The 16,038-nt window shown below is 42.8% G+C and overlaps 1 protein-coding gene across 1 annotated transcript; it reads left to right on the top strand.

Annotated features, from left to right (window-relative positions):
- The first annotated feature begins 1,890 nt into the window (after positions 1-1,890).
- On the top strand, positions 1,891-15,387 carry ZNF140 (zinc finger protein 140). The gene is made up of 5 exons (XM_082667791.1): positions 1,891-2,031; positions 2,330-2,382; positions 3,963-4,089; positions 4,479-4,571; positions 13,476-15,387. The coding sequence occupies exons 2-5, from the start codon at positions 2,374-2,376 to the stop codon at positions 14,660-14,662; spliced, it is 1,416 nt and encodes a 471-aa protein (XP_082523917.1). The 5' UTR covers positions 1,891-2,031; positions 2,330-2,373; the 3' UTR covers positions 14,663-15,387.
- The last annotated feature ends 651 nt before the right edge of the window (positions 15,388-16,038 follow it).

The raw sequence follows: 16,038 nt of genomic DNA, 5'->3' as shown, positions 1-16,038 counted from the left end.
TTGGACAAGATTAGTAGTTAAGATTAAACACGGACACGCTGATCTCAACATGTCCCGAATGAATCCATTTCTTCTATCCTAAACTTGTCTTATCCTGTGTTTTATCGTCATAGTGAAATACGATGATTAACCAAAATATCTGGGCAAGTTGTATAAGTGGAAGTTGAAGTCATGAGAGTGGACAACAGTGGTAGAAGCGGTTTTAAAGAATGTACTTCTGGAAGCATTTCACCCAAGCAAGAAACCTAGTTCCTCCATGTATCCAATTCATTACCAGGTCCTTTACAGTCTTCTTTTCAATTGTTTCCTGAATCAGTCTTCCGTAGCCCCAGTTCCCGGGCCCCAGGATACAGAAGCACTGCCTCCAGTGGCCTTCCTGGCTCAAGTCCTTCTTCCTGTTGGTTCACCCTTACCACTCTGCACCACACTGCACATGAGACGTCACAGCCTCTTTAAAACTCTTCATTGTCTTGTCACTTCACAGCATGAACATTCCTTCACAAGGATGCTTACTTTTTCAGTCTCTTCCTTTCAAGCCACCTCTCCTTTGACCTTTTTTCACCAGGCCAGTGAATTTCTTTCTTCCTTTTTTCTCTTCCAGCTTTTATACTGGACTGTAACCAAGCAGGACCCCATGGGGCCTTCCCAGGACAGACTCTCCCCGCCCCACCTCATTCTCCACCTGCCTCTTATTTGTAGAAAAACTTTAGCCTCCTAGGCCTTCCCCAAGTTCCAAAGAACAAATTTAATCAGAGAAGTGAGAAAATGCAGAAAGAAAGGAAAATAGTCAAGCAAGACAAAATAATAATAGTTTAGCTATTCAACAAAGTCAAGGAACTTTAGTTCCTCCTCAAGGGCTGTAGATACTATTCTGAGCCGTGTCCTTTGAGCTGTTTTGCAGCTCTGAAACCCCTACCAGCTGGGAGAAGTAAACTGTAGGCTGCCCACCGTAGACCGAAGAACAGATGGAACCAGAAGGTCAATGATGTTGACTCCTGATGACCTCCCCACCAACCAATCAGAAGAAGGTCCAAGAGCCGATCACACACCCCACAACCCCCCCTCCCTCATCCCGTCTTTAAAAACCTTTCCCTGAAAGCCTTCTGGGAGTTCAGGCCTTTTAAGCACTAGTTCCCTGGACTCCTTCTTGGCGCCTGCAATAAACGCTGCACTTTCCTTCATCACAACCCAGTGTCAGTAGATCGGCTTTACTGCGGGCAGGTGAGTGGACACAAGGTTTGTTTGATAACACATTTTCCTTTGTTGTCTCTAATCTTTTTTTCATAAACTCATAAACTGTTGGCTCCACTTAGAACAATATTCCATGATTCAGCGGGCCCAGTCTCTCTCCTAACCCTTCCATTTCAATACAAAGCTTGCACCCGGCCTCCCATCCCTTGGGCTTGGAGCTCTGTAGGTGCTTAGTCCCCAGACCTCCCCCGTGCTCGGGACCGAGCCACCAGCGCAGGGAGAAGGAAGCCCCCAGGAATCGCGGACTCCCACGGCAGGGCTGCAAGGGGAGCCCGGCTGCCTCCTCTGCTCATGCGGACAGGTCGCCAGTCTGGCCTCAGCGTGCGGGCGGTCGCCGTCCAGGCCGCCATGGCTGGGCCGCCCCGCGGGGCTCCAGGCTCTGAGAGTAGTGACTCCTCAGGGCTGCGGGGGCTGCTACTGCCGTGGCCAGGGCTGGAGGTCCTGAATGGAACGGCTGGGGCCGCAGTCGGTTCTGGGAGTTGTAGTCCGAGCGTGGACGGCTAGGCCTCAGTTTGAGGCCGCAGTGGACCCTGGGAAGTGTAGTTGTCTGAGACCCCCGTTCTCCCTGTTACGGGCGCGGGGTGTCCTGGGAGTTGTAGGGAGTGGGGCGGGCACTCTGCCCGCGACGCGCCGAGGCCGCGGTGGGTCCTGGGAAGGAGAGCTGTCTGAGGCCCGCGGCCTGGTCGCGGTCGGTCTCTGAGGCTCCGGAAGGCGCAGTTTGCGGGACGCTGGTTCGGGGTCCCCGTCGCAGAGCCGAGAGCCTTGCTTGCGCGGGCCGAGGTAGGGGAAGGGCCCGCCCTGCCCGAGCCTGTCCCCGCCGGGGCCCGGGGGGCCGGGGGCGGTGGTCCTGCCCCGAGCTTGGGAAGCCTTGGTTGCCCGGCCAGCAGCGCGGAGGAGACGCCCCAGCTGCGGCTCCGTTAAAGGCAGCGGCGCTGGGGGCGCGGGTCGGGCCCAGGCTCGGAGCCCCCGCCGCGGCGGGGAGGGAGCTGTCGCGGGCGTCCCTGACCCTCGTGACGAGGGCGGTGGATGCGGAGCCCGGGCGCCGGCCCGCGCGTCAGCTTGTCGCTCTCCCCGCCAGCTCCGCCTTCCACGCTCGGTTCTCCGCGGGCCCTGCCGTGAGCCATGTCTCAGGTGAGCTGGTGTTTCCTTTCTTCCTCAGCGCGACTGTGTTTTCCGGACAGGGAACACAGGCTTTCCTCCCCCTGCCGCCCTTCTGGCGCCTAAGAGGACGTGGGAGGGCAGGCGGGGCCGGTCGCGGGGCGGGCGCTGACCGGGCGGCCGGGTCTTAGAGCGGGCTGTCCTGCGCCTCCTTTCCCCGGAATTGGAACGTGGAGGGCTTCACTCTCTGCCCTCGCCCCCGCTGCCGTTCATTCGCTGACTCCTGCTTCCGTTGGGCGTCTCCTTTCACGCCTGCATCAGCGGTCTCAGTGCGTGATCCTGGATCAGCTCTGTCGGCATCACCTGGTAACTTGCTGGACTTGGGTATTCTCGAGCCTCACCCCAGCCTTGTGAACCCGAACCTGTGCGTGTGCGGGTTGGCAGTCTGCACGTTAACAGTCCCTCCACGTGATTCTCCTGCACGGCGCTTCCTAGGTCCTGGGGATCAGCGGGGAGCAAAACAAAATCTCCGAACTCACCGAGCTCATTTTTTAGGCAAGACGTGAAGTTTCTCTAGCAAGGAACCCTGATTATTGTTGTTTTGGTGGAGGCTAAATGCGTGGCTGGCAATTGTGCTTCACAGAGGTCGGGGATAAGAAGACCAGCCCTTCCAAATTAGTCCATCTGGTTTTAGTGTCACTCCTCTGTCCTACTTTCTGTCATACTTGTCTCCAAAGCCAGAGGCTCTTCAACTTTTGCTGGAAGTCCAGTTTCCTTCCGTTCTGGAGAGCCTCCTGTTTACATTAGGAAACAGCTTCTTTTATTAGTCAGTAATCTATAACAGATTATAGGCACTTAAAATGTTTTTAAACTGTAAAATATAACTGTCACACCTCTGGGGCTGTTACTAGTTTGGGACTTTTAAAAATCCCTGTTCGTGCCTAACAGCTACGTGGCTCACTCAGGTGCTGCAAAACCAGGCTGCAAACAGGGGCTTATTACTCATCCTGAACCCAAGGGAGGAAGCTGCAGGTTCCACCCCGGGAGGCCCTTGTACTGTAGCCTTCAGCGTCTTGTTCGGCGACATTGCTAAGTATCACAGCTATTTCTTCAGAAACGGGGTTAGCTGTGGTAAACTTGAATGTGTACCCCTTAATCGGGAGCTGCTGCTGTCTGCTACAGCCAGTTGTGCCTACGAAGAAATTCTTGCCAGATCATATTAAAATAGGCTGGTATTAAGGAAAATATACTCTCCCTATTACACGTAAAGGGATTGTCTTCATTATTCATAAAGCGTGGTGAGATCTTAAGAATTTTTGCAACCAAAGCCAGAAATTCATGTTGTTCACATGTATAGTCCTTTATCTTCCACAAAATTGTAAATTATCTCAGGACAAAGCATGTATATTTTTTCGTCTTTTCTCCAATTATACAGTAAAACAAAACAACTAGTCTCTTCCTTATACTCTTAATAATTACTCAGAATCTTGAAAACTGTCATTGCGCTACTTGTATACACTGTCCACCATACACAGTGGGACTCATTTCATTCCTTGATCAGAGCCTTTGGGAGCATGGGTGCTGGTTGTGCAGATGTCTGTGTGTCATTTCAGGGGTCAGTGACATTCAGAGATGTGGCCGTAGACTTCTCCCGGGAGGAGTGGGAATGGCTCCAGCCTGCTCAAAGAGATTTGTACAGACATGTAATGTTGGAGAACTATGGCCACCTGGTCTCACTGGGTAGGTATTTCTTCTCATCTCCCCTCAGTCAGAATTTGACCTTTAGGATGGCTGTTGCGAATCTTGATTACCTGGCTGAACATTCCCAAGGGAGGTAAGTTTTTTTTGTTTGTTTGTTTGTTTTAGCTTTTCTTTTTTTTTTTTGGCTGCACTGCATGGCATGGGAACTTCCCTGACAAGGGGATCGAACCTGAGCCCCCTGCAGTGGAAGTGTAGAGTCTTAACCACTGGACAGCCAGGGAAGTCCTTTATTAGCTTTTAAGAGGGGAATTAGAACTTCACCTAATCTTTAGAAATCTTTCATACTTACATCTGGCATTTCTAATAACGGCCCCTCTTTCGTAAGGATTCAGGGACTAATTGTGAATTTATTTCATTTCCGCAAGCAGGTCTTAACATTTCTAAGCCACATGTGGTTTCCTTACTGGAGCAAGGGAAAGAGCCGTGGCTGGGGAAAGATGCGAGCAGAGGTCTGTTTTCAGGTGAGTGAGTTAGAAGCTGGTGGGGAAGTTTTTAAAATAACAACCCACCCAGTCAATGAGAAAGCAGTACTTTGTTATATGCTGGATGGAAAGTTTTCCTTTAAAGGTACCGGAGATACAGGGACTGTAAAGTCTTGCCCACAGCAAGGGGACCACTCACACCCACTTACCTGTCTGCCTTCAGTTCTCATCCTTTCCTCACTTTCTCACAGATAGATGTGTCCCTTCTTTTCATTATTAGCTCTGTCTGGACTCTGAATTTTATTTCTCTTTGGTTTCTCTTCCCTTTCTTTTTAAAAATTGACTTATATGTTTCCATTGTCTAAATTAAAAGGTATATATATTTTTCTTTATACTGCTGTTCTAACCCTCTTGAAAAAGTGATTCATTACACTTTGGTTAATTGATGGGTTTATTCTTTCAGTCATGTGTTATTTTAACAATTTTTTAAAAAGGTTTATTTATTTTTGGCTGTGTTGGGTCTTAATTTTGGCATGCGGGATCTTCGTTGAGGCATGTGGGATCTTTCGTTGCAGCACCTGGGCTCATCATTGTGGTGCGCGGGTTCCAGAGTGCGTGGGCTCTGTAGTTTGCGGCAGGTGGGCTCTAGTTGAGGCGCGTGAGCTCAGTAGCTGTGGCGCGCAGGCTTAGTTGCCCCGCGGCATGTGGGATTTTAGTTCCCTGACCAGGGATCGAACCTCACGTCCCCTGCATTGTAAGGCGGATTCTTTACCACTGGATCACCAGGGAGGTCCCTATTTTAATGATATTTATTGAAGTTTTAATATTGTTAAGACTTTCTCTTAGGTGGTATGCCTCAGAGAGTAGAAGGCATGGCATAGTGAGATAAATTGGGTCTGTAAATAACTTTGTTAGAGGTCCTCAAGTTCGCAGTTCAACGATGAGAAGAAAGGAATTTCCAGTTGGTGTTATAGACCTGGGTAATTTGGATAGGGATAGTAGTAATAGAAATATAAAAGACAGGAAAAGGGTCAGTTTAAAACAAAACGTGGTGAATTAGTTTGAGATATGCATGGTGTGAGTAGAGGATGGTATTTCCAAGTGAAGAGGTGCAACAAACCATTGGAATATATCTTAGAAAAAAATTCCAAGTAGGGATGTGGGAATCTTATATTAAGAAAGAAAAACAGAAGCAATGAGGTTGATTGAGAAGGGCTCTGAAAGCCTTCTTCACCTTAGGTCGAAATAAAATTGCTGGTGAAGCTCTTTAAAAATAAATACGGCCATGCACCGTGCTTGAAGATTCTGACATAGAAGGTCTTTGGAGCCTAAATTATATGTGTTTATGACAATTTCCATAAGTTCTATAGTTGATTCTGAAGCAAACCTCTAATGGAAGTATACTGGCCTTTAGGGAGTGGTCCTCTCGAGATAACAGGGGAATACTTATGTTTATGGAGAAGCAACTAATGGTAGGACTAGTGAGGGAGCAGAGGATGCCTTGAAAACCAAGCTCTGGCTGTGAGAGCGAGACCTTCAGGAGGAAGGATGTGGAAAGAGCCCTGTGTGAGCTGAAGTCACGAGGTGGGACATGTGCCCAGAGACTTCCTCGTGAAAGGATGAGTTGAAGAAAAATGTTCTTTTCTAAATGTTTTGAAAGTAATAAAACCCATAAAACTATGTACAAGGGAAGTGAGGTAAAGGGGAAACATGGAAAAATTGCCTCTAATTCTACTACTTTAATACAGCTCTTAGAATTTTTGTGTGTTTCTTCCAGTACCTTTTTGGAAAAGGGAAATAGCTCACAGACAATGCATAAAACGTAAATGTGCAGCTTAAATTATTATAAGGCACCCATGTAACCACCACTCAGGTCAGTCGACACAGCACTGCCAGGTCCCTAAGAGCTCTTCGGGTGCTTGTCCCAGTCACCCACCCCCCCACCTCGCCCCCTGCAAAGGTAATCTTTAATGGTAGTAGCTTCCTTGGTTTTCTTTATAGCTTTATCAACTGTTGGTGTTTCTAGTCACTAGTTTAGGTTTGTATGTTTATGAACTTTATATAGAGGGGATCATAATGTATATATTAATTTGCTTCTCTCAAAATTATTTTTAATATTCATGCATTTTGCATACTCATCTAGTAGTTTGTATCCATTCTGTTATTGATGGCTTCTTGGGTTGTTTGCAGTTTAAGGCTATTGTAAGCAATGTTGCTCTTGTCCTTGGGTCCTGGTACCTCCTGGCACAGGGTTCCTGTGGTTTATGTCTAGGACTGGAATTGCTGAGTCAGAGGATAATGTATCTCTTTCACACATTAGATGATGCCAGAATGTTTTCCAAAGTGCTTTTACTGACTTACACTTCCACAGACACAGTAAGGGGGTTCCTCTTGCTGCTCCCCATGTTTACCAAACGCCCTGTACTGCCAGACATCATGCTCTTCACCCATCAGGAGAGTGTGCAGTGGTAGCTTATTCTGGTTTAAACGTGCATTTCTCCAGTTACTAATGAGGTTGAGCACCTTTTCATATGTTTATTATTTAGATACCCTCATTTATGAAGTGCTTCTTGAAGGTTTTTGCTCATTTATCTATTGGATTCTCCATCTTTTTCTTGTTTTGTAGGAGTTGTATGTTTTGGATACAAATCATTGTAATTATATTCACTACAAACACCTCCTCTTACCTGTGGCTGGCTTTTCTCCTTAAAACCTCTTTTAATGAACAGAGACTCTTAATTCTAGTATAGTCAGATTTGTCAGTCTTTTCCTTTATGATTAGTATTCTTTTTTTTCGGCTGTGCTGTGCCGTGCAGCATGCGGTATCTTGGTTCTCTGATCAGGGAATCACACCCTTGCCCACTGCAGTGGAAGTGCGGAGTCTTAACCACTGGACCGCCAGGGAAGTGCCAATATATATATATATTTTTTTGATCTGTTTAAGAAATCTTTCCCTACCATGAGGTCATGATGACATTTTCCTAGATTTTCTCTTTAAAACGTCACTTTGCATTCACATTTAGATCCATGGTCAACTTTGGATTTATTTTTGTGTGTCATGTGACTTAGTGGTCAGTTTTGGTCTCTTCTGCATGGACATCCAGTTCTCGAGACACCATTTATTGACATGTCTGTCCTTTCCTTCACTGGTTTGTCATAAGTTAAGTGTCAGTTTTTGCGCATGTTTCTGGGTTCTCTAGTTTTTGTTTTTCTATTTTTCTATCTTTGCATAAATCTATACAGTCTTAGTTATGGGTTTAATAATGGATAACATTTTACTGTATTTGCCTCACCTCATCCCTTTTTTTGCTGAATAATGTAATTTACAGATACCTTGATATTTCACTACACAGTACTTCACTATCATGTATAAAGTATAGGGATGTTTTCTACATCACTGAAATATTTTCTCATCAAAATTAAGTTTTGCTTAATTTCATTTTAATGCACTGTCCATATATAAATACTCCATAAATTTGTTTTATAATTGGATTGTCTTTCCCCTGTGGGATGATGAAATTCTTGTTTCTCTCTATGTCCTATAACTTTGACTTGTAACTTTTTTTTTTAAGTATGAAGACTTTGGGTCTTATTTAAATCCTGTTGAGATGTTAACTTTAAGCAGGCTGTCGATATGCATAAGTTGAAGCCACAGTTCTAACCTGTCTTCTGTGAATGTGGTTCCAATGACAGTCCGGTTTTCAAAGCCTTCTCAGGTCTCTCTTATTTGTCCCCATATGCACCTCCTAGTGGTGTTGGGCACTGGGTTCCCCTTAGGCAGCGGGTTCCCCTTTGTTTCAGTTCTCACAGCTTTAGGTGTGCTGTTTAGGGTCAGATCCATGCATGCACAGCTCAGGGAGGAGCCCAGAATTTCATACACAACTTTATGGGATCATCTTCTTGCGCTCCCTTTTTCACCATGTCCCCTTTCCTTTTTGGCTCCCAGGCCCCCTCTTTCAGGCCTTCTGGATAGAAAGGCAGGCCTGTAGGTTCCCCTCTGCACTTCCTGCAAGTTTGTCTGCCTCTGCAGCCATGCAGCGAGGGGATGGAGAGAAAAAGAAAAAAGGGGGGGTATTACCTCTCTGCTCTTGGGACCATTGATCTTTCTGCTGAGGGAGGAAGGTTACCCTGCCTTAGAGGTTTAATTGCCTGTATGGCCACAGCTGCTGCAACATGCTTTGGGTTTGGGCAGAAGAGAATCAGAAATGAACAAACAATAAGATTTCTCTAACCAGTATGGACTCCCCTTTCCCATTCCTAAGAACAGAAATAGAGGCTTCTCATGGAGCTCTTTCTTCTCACACCTGCTGCCCAGTTCCTGCTTTCAGGCTGCATTTGAGTTTAGGCCTGGAGAGACTGGAGGGGGGGAAAAAACCCAAGAAACTCATCACCATTTCAGTGTTACTTTGTGTTCTGGCTTCCTTCTGCAAGCAGCTTGCTACCGTTTACTTTTTTTAAAATAGATTTTTAAAATTTTTTAATTTTATTTATTTATTGTTGGCTGCATTGAGTCTTCACTGCTGTGCATGGGCTTTCTCTAGTTGTGGCGAGAGGGGGCTACTCTTCAATGTGGTGCGCAGGCTTCTCATTGCAATGGCTTTTGTTGCGGAGCACGGGCTCTAGGCATGCAGGCTCAGTAGTTTTGGCACCCGGGCTCAGTAGTTGTGGCAGATGGGCCCTAGAGTGCGCTGGCTTCAGTAGTTGCAGTGCGCGGGCTCAGTAGTTGCGGTGCACGGGCTTAGTTGCTCCGCGGCATGTGGGATCTTCCCGGACCAGGGCTCAAACTTGTGTCCCTGCATTGGCAGGCAGATTCTTAACCACTGCGCCACCAGGGAAGTTCCCCGTTTACTTTTTAGAGTTCTCAGCTAGCTGCTTTATGCATTCTGTTCATGGTTTTCACTTGTATTCAGTGGGAGAGCCAGGTTGGAGTGTACTTACTCCATCTTTACAGGACTGGAGCCATTCATATTTTATAACTGAAACAAAACCGCAAAGTTACAGCATGTATAAAGATCATACTAATAAAATGAGAGTATGAAGTTCAGTCTAGATTGAGCAAAAGTATAAAGTGTAAGGAGGAAAATGGTGGGAATTAAGGATGGTTAGGGAAAGCACTGGTCAGATCATGCAGGTGTTTTATAGGTCCTATTAATGAACTTAGAGTTCATCCGTAGGCTAATAAGGAGTCATCAAAAGATTTTAGGCAGGCAGGCGAGCATTTTAGTAAGGTCATTCTAGCTGCAGTTTGGAAAACAGATTTATTGGAAGTGAGACTAGGAAACAGCACAGCCATTTAAGAGTTGTTGCCATAACCTAGGCTAGATGTAATCATCACCTGAACCTTGGAGGTGTCCAGGGAATGGAAGAAGGTATACAGACGGTAACAACGTAAGGAAGTGGACTCAGAAAGACCTGGTGATTGACTAGATAAAAGACATTAAGAAGATTGAGGAATTGTGGTTGACACCACTCTTTTTGCTGGTATTATTAGCTCCTTAAAAAAAAAAAGAAGGATGAACAAGTTTGAAGGGGAGGGAAAGATTATATCAATTTGTGACTTACTGAGTTTTGGGTCTCTGGGATAGTCGAGTAGCAATTGAGTATCATATTCTGGTGCTTAAGAGAGATATCACAGTTCTTCTCAACGTTTAGTCCTTTGGATCATTTTAAAATACATATCCCCAGGCCCCACTCCAGAAATTCTAAGTTATTAGGTTTGGGGTGGAACTCAAGAATTTACATTTTAACAAGCTCCCAGGTGATGCTGAGCTAAAGTAGGATTTAGGAGTTATCTGCACAGCTTCTTAAGACTTTGAATTTTTTTTGTAAAATCCCTGTACACCTGTTGTTGAATTAATTCTTAAGCAACTTTCTTCAGTTTCTTTTCTAAGAAGTTACATTGTTTTTCTATAGGGATGCTAGTGAATTTGTATATTTATATCTCTCAGTCTTTACTGTAGCAATTAAAATACTCTAAACCTTCCCTGAAAATACTGTAATGATTTTTTTAAATTAATAAACTTTATTTTCTTTCAAGCAGTTTTGGGTTCACAGCAAAATTGAATGGAAAGTACAGAGGGTTCCTATATATCCCCCTGCCCAGTCTTCCCCACTGTCAACATCCCACACCACAGTGGTACATTTTTCACAATTGATGAACCTGCCTTGACACATCATTATCACCCAAAGTCCATAGTTGACCTTAAGTTTCATTCTTAGTGTCGTACATTCTATGGGTTTTGACAAATGTGCAATGACATGTATCCATATGTTAGTATGATACAGGATAGTTTTACTGCCCTAAAAATTCTCTGTGCTCTGCCTATTCATCCCCCTCTCCCCACTAACCCCTGGTAACCACTGATCTTTTTACTGTTTCCATAGTTTTTCCTTTTCCAGAATGTCATATAGTTGAATTCATAGGATATTTGCCTTTTTCAGATTGGCTTCTTTCACTTCATATTATGCATTTGAGGCTCATTCCTTTATATCTTTTCATGGCTTGATAACTCTTTTTTTTTTTTTTTTTTTTTAGTGCTGCGTAATAGCCCATGGTCTGGATGTACCACAGTTTACTTTTCCATTCTCCTACTTAAGGACATCTTGTTGCTTCTAAGTTTTGGCAGTTATAAATAAAGCTGCTATAAACTTCCACATTCAGGTTTTTGTGTGGATGTTAGTTTTAATTCACTTGGGTAAATATCAAGGAATGTGATTGCTGAATTGTATGGTAAGAGGATGTTCAGTTTTATAAGAAACTGACACACTGTCTTCCAAAGTGGCTGCACCATTCTGTGTCCCCACCAGCAGTGATGAGAGTTCCTGTTGCTCCACATCCTCACTAGCATGTGTTGTTGTCGGTGAATTGGAGTTTGGCCATTTTGATAGGTGTGAAGTGGTGTCTTATTTTAATTTACAGTTCCCTAATGACATGATGTTGAATGTCTTTTCATATTCTTACTTGGATCTGTAAATCTTCTTTGGTGAGGTTTCTGTTCATGTCTTTTGCCTGTTTTTAAATTGAATTGTTCATTTTCTTATTGTTGAGTTTTAACAGTTCTTTGTGTATTTTGGGTAATAACTTGTCAGATGTGTATTTTGCAACTATTTTTTCTCAGTCTTCTCATCCTGTCTTCTCATTCTCTTGACATTGGCTTTTTTTAAAAAAACTTAATGAATGAATGAATTTTATTTATTTTTGGTTGTGTTGGGTCTTTGTTGCTGCACGTGGGCTTTCTCTAGTTGTGGCGAGCAGGGGCTACTCTTCGTTGCGGTATGTAGGCCTCTCGCCGCAGCGGCCTCTCCTGTTGCGGAGCATGGGCTCCAGGCACTCAGGCTTCAGTAGTTGTGGCACACAGGCTTAGTTGCTCCACGGCATGTGGGATCTTCCCTGACCAGGGCTTGAACCTGTGTGCCCTGCATTGGCAGGCGGATTCTCAACTACTGTGCCACCAGGGAAGCCCTTGACATTGGCTTTTGCAGAGCAGAGGTTTTTAATTTTAATGAAGTCCAGCTTATCAATTATCTCTTTCATGGATTGTGCCTTTGGTGTTATCCCAAAAAGTCATCACTCTCTAACATCATCTAGGTTCTCTCCTTTGTTAACTTCTAGGAGTTTTATAGTTTTGTGTTTTACATTTTTGTCTGTGATCCATTTTGAGTTAATTTTTGTTAAGAGTGTAAATCTGTATCTAGATTCACTTTTACGCACGTGGATATCTAGTTGTTCCAGTACCATTTGTTGAGAAGACTGTATTTGCTCCCTTGTGATGTCCTTGCTCCTTTGTCAAAGATGAGTTGACCATAATTATGCAGGTCTGTTCTGAGCTCTGTACTCTGTTCCACTGATCTACTTGTCTAGTCTTTCACCAGGGCTGCACTGTCTTGATTACTGTAGTGCTACAGAAGTCTTGAAGTCAAGTGTCAGTCCTCTGACTGTTCTTCTCCTTCAGTGCTGTGTTAGGTATTCTAGGTCATTTGCTGTTTTGTATAAACTTTAGAATCAGTTTGTTGGAGATCTGTGAAATAACTTGCCGGGATTTTGATTGGGATTTTGTTGAATTTATATACCAAGTTGGAAATAATTTTAAACTTCCAGAAAAGTTGCAAGAATAGTGCAAAAATACCCATATGCCCTTTACTCACATTCACCCATGGCTAATATTTTGCCCTGTTTGTTTTGTCATTTGGTATATGATTTTTTTTTCCTGAAACATTTGGGAATAAATTGTATACATCATAGCCGTTAACTCCACATATTTCCTAAGAATAAAGATATGTTTTTTAAACTTTTGTATATTATAAAACTCTGTTCTCCCAAAATGACAAAATCCTTTACTAAAATTTAGCCTGGAGAAAATCCTGTGTTTATCTGTCAAAAGCATCTGATGGAAAGACACTGTTATCCCTAAATTGAGCTTCACATGTCTGTTTAGAAGTTAGAGGTAGAGTGAGGATGCTAGAAGATATTCAGAGAAACCTTTTTATTCATTCATTCAGAATAAGTTACTGTAAGATGTTCCAAAGGCACTAAGTGAACACAATCTCATTTCTTTGTGGGACCTGAGGAACGCTTGTAGTCTATTAGCATCATTATGAAATTGTCATTTTCAAGTCATTCTGGCAGCAAATAAAGTTTACCTGGAGGTGAGGAAGATTAACCACCTATCCTTTACAATTACTTATCTTCCTGATAGTTCTGTTTTTCCCTCACCTTCAGTTTCTTATTCTTAATCTTCTCCTTATTCACCTACAGCTCTCCTCTGTTTGATGTCTTCTGAATTTCTGGATCCACTGCTCAGATTTCAGAGTCATATATGATAACTGTAAAAGCAATGCAATGCTAAGATTTTTTTTTCCAATGTAATTCTCATTTAAAAATGGAGGAGTGGCTTTTATTTTACTCAACACAGAAAATAAGAAACATTTGCTTTGTTTTTTCAGCTTCAGAGTCAAATGGTGAGATCAAAGAGTTTTCTCCAAAAAATGTCATATACGAAGATGATTCATCCCAGTATTTGATAAGATCTTCAAATCTTTCATTTGAAAGATTTCTAAGCCAAGGCCTTGAGTATTCCAATATTAAAGAAGGCTGGAAATGTGAGGGTGATACTGAGATGCTGCAGGGAAATCAGGGATATATCAGGCAAGTGACAGTTTCCCATCAAGAAGCCCTGTCTCAACATATGAATGTTAGTACTGTGGAGAGACCCTATGGATGCCATGAATGTGGAAAAACTTTCAGTCGGCGCTTTTCCCTTGTGTTACATCAGAGAACTCATACTGGAGAGAAACCATATGTGTGTAAGGAATGTGGGAAAACCTTTAGCCAGATCTCAAACCTCGTAAAACATCAGATGATACATACGGGAAAGAAACCCCATGAGTGTAAAGACTGTAACAAAACATTCAGTTACCTATCATTCCTCATTGAACATCAGAGAACACATACTGGGGAGAAACCCTATGAATGTACCGAATGTGGAAAGGCCTTTAGCCGTGCCTCAAACCTCACTCGACATCAGAGAATTCACATAGGAAAGAAACAGTATGTATGTAGGAGATGTGGGAAGGCCTTTAGCAGTGGCTCTGAACTCATTCGCCATCAGATTACACACACTGGAGAGAAACCTTATGAATGCATTGAGTGTGGGAAGGCATTTCGCCGTTCTTCACACCTTTCCCGGCATCAGAGTGTCCATACCTCCAAAACCCCCTATGAATGTAATGAATGCAGTAAAGCCTTCCGTTGCCACTCATTCCTTATTAAACATCAGAGAATTCATGCTGGAGAAAAGCTCTATGAATGTGATGAATGTGGTAAAGTTTTCACGTGGCATGCATCCCTTGTACAACATACGAGAATTCATACTGGAGAAAAGCCCTATGCATGTACTGAATGTGACAAAACCTTTAGTCGGAGCTTTTCCCTCATTCTACATCAGATAACTCATACTGGGGAGAAGCCCTATGTATGTAAGGTATGCAATAAATCCTTCAGCTGGAGCTCAAACCTTACTAAACATCAGAGAACACACACACTAGAGAACCCCTATGAATATGAAAATTCATTTAACTACCACTCATTCCTTGCTGAACACCAGGGAATTCACACTGTAGAGAAAACCTAAGAATGTATGGATTAAAAAAAAAAAAAAAGCAGCTAATGCCTTACTTTGACTTCAGAGAACTCTTGGAAAGAAGCCTTATGTGAATGTGCTTATTGTGATGAAATGTGGTCTCTGCTTTATTCAGTATTCTAGAGAAAAACCCAAGGAATGTATGGGAAAGCCATTAATAGCTGCTCATTCTTTTTGTAAAACCAGAAGATGGAATCAAACAATACTAAGAAGACTCTTCATCTGGTAGGATTCCCTTAATCTACATTTGTAAATTCCTATCAGGAAAGGATACATGTCCAATAAATGTGAGAAAACTTTTAGAGATTAGGTCTCATTCTGCATCTGTCAGCTCAGGACAGGACAGAACACATGGGTAAGGGTGTACTTTTTCCTGGACATCAGAAAATTCATAATGAAGGAAAGTCATACAAACAATGATTTGGGAATGCCTTCATGTACCATGCAATATTTATTAAATTCTTAAATACTCTTCTAAGGAGAAAAAGCAACCCTATAAATGAACTTAACATAGAGTGACTTTCTGCAGTATTTCAAACCTACAGAATTATCCTGGGGAAAAACTACCATTGTAATGAGCGTGGCAAAGTCATAAGAGTTCTGAGAAGTTATACTGGAGAGAATCGGTGTGGGAGGATTTTTTACAGGGGGATGTTTGTTTGGGTTTTGTTTTTTTGTTTCAAAGCAAATTCAGAAAAGCTACGAATAAATCTTGATTCATGGTAAATTAATGTAGTATTGGCTGAATTTTTTTCCTACAGCATGTGTGATTCTGAATATGCAACTATCACAATATTGACATCAACAATGAGGAGTAGCATGCTTTTTTAAAAACATACAGACATTATAGAAACATCTTTAGATATATTATGGTTTTAATTTTGAGACAGAGTTTGGACTTAAGGTTATGCTAACTCATGTTTACCCTTGAATCTGACTAGATGTCTTAGTCTGAAATAAATGTAAATAAGGTACATCACAGGAAAATGTCAAGGTTGTTTACCTCTTTTGTTCCATTTTCAGTAAGAACATTTCTTCTGTAAGCACATATTTGTCCAAATAAATCAGATTGTTTTCATCTCCACATACACCTGCCCAAACTTTATTTTCCCATTGTAAAGGTTATCTTACCTTTAAAGCATCTGATTGCCTCCTTTCAAGAACTTCTCTTGCGTTTAGTACATGAAATATGTAATTGAGAACTTGAATGAGTGCCTTATTTAAGCATATTTTTTCACGCATATATAATTGTTCTTTTACAAAGTGAGAGGCTGGCATATTTCTTTTCCATTCAATGTAACAACAAAACACACAGCTGTTGCCTAATATTTACTTTTCTAGAGCCATTCAAAGCCTCAAACTATCAG

This window comes from Grampus griseus (assembly GCF_964374135.1).
Source record: "Grampus griseus genome assembly, chromosome: 12".
Lineage (NCBI taxonomy): Eukaryota > Metazoa > Chordata > Mammalia > Artiodactyla > Delphinidae > Grampus > Grampus griseus.
Note: the sequence above shows the minus strand (reverse complement) of the source record. Positions and strands in the feature narration are given on the sequence as shown.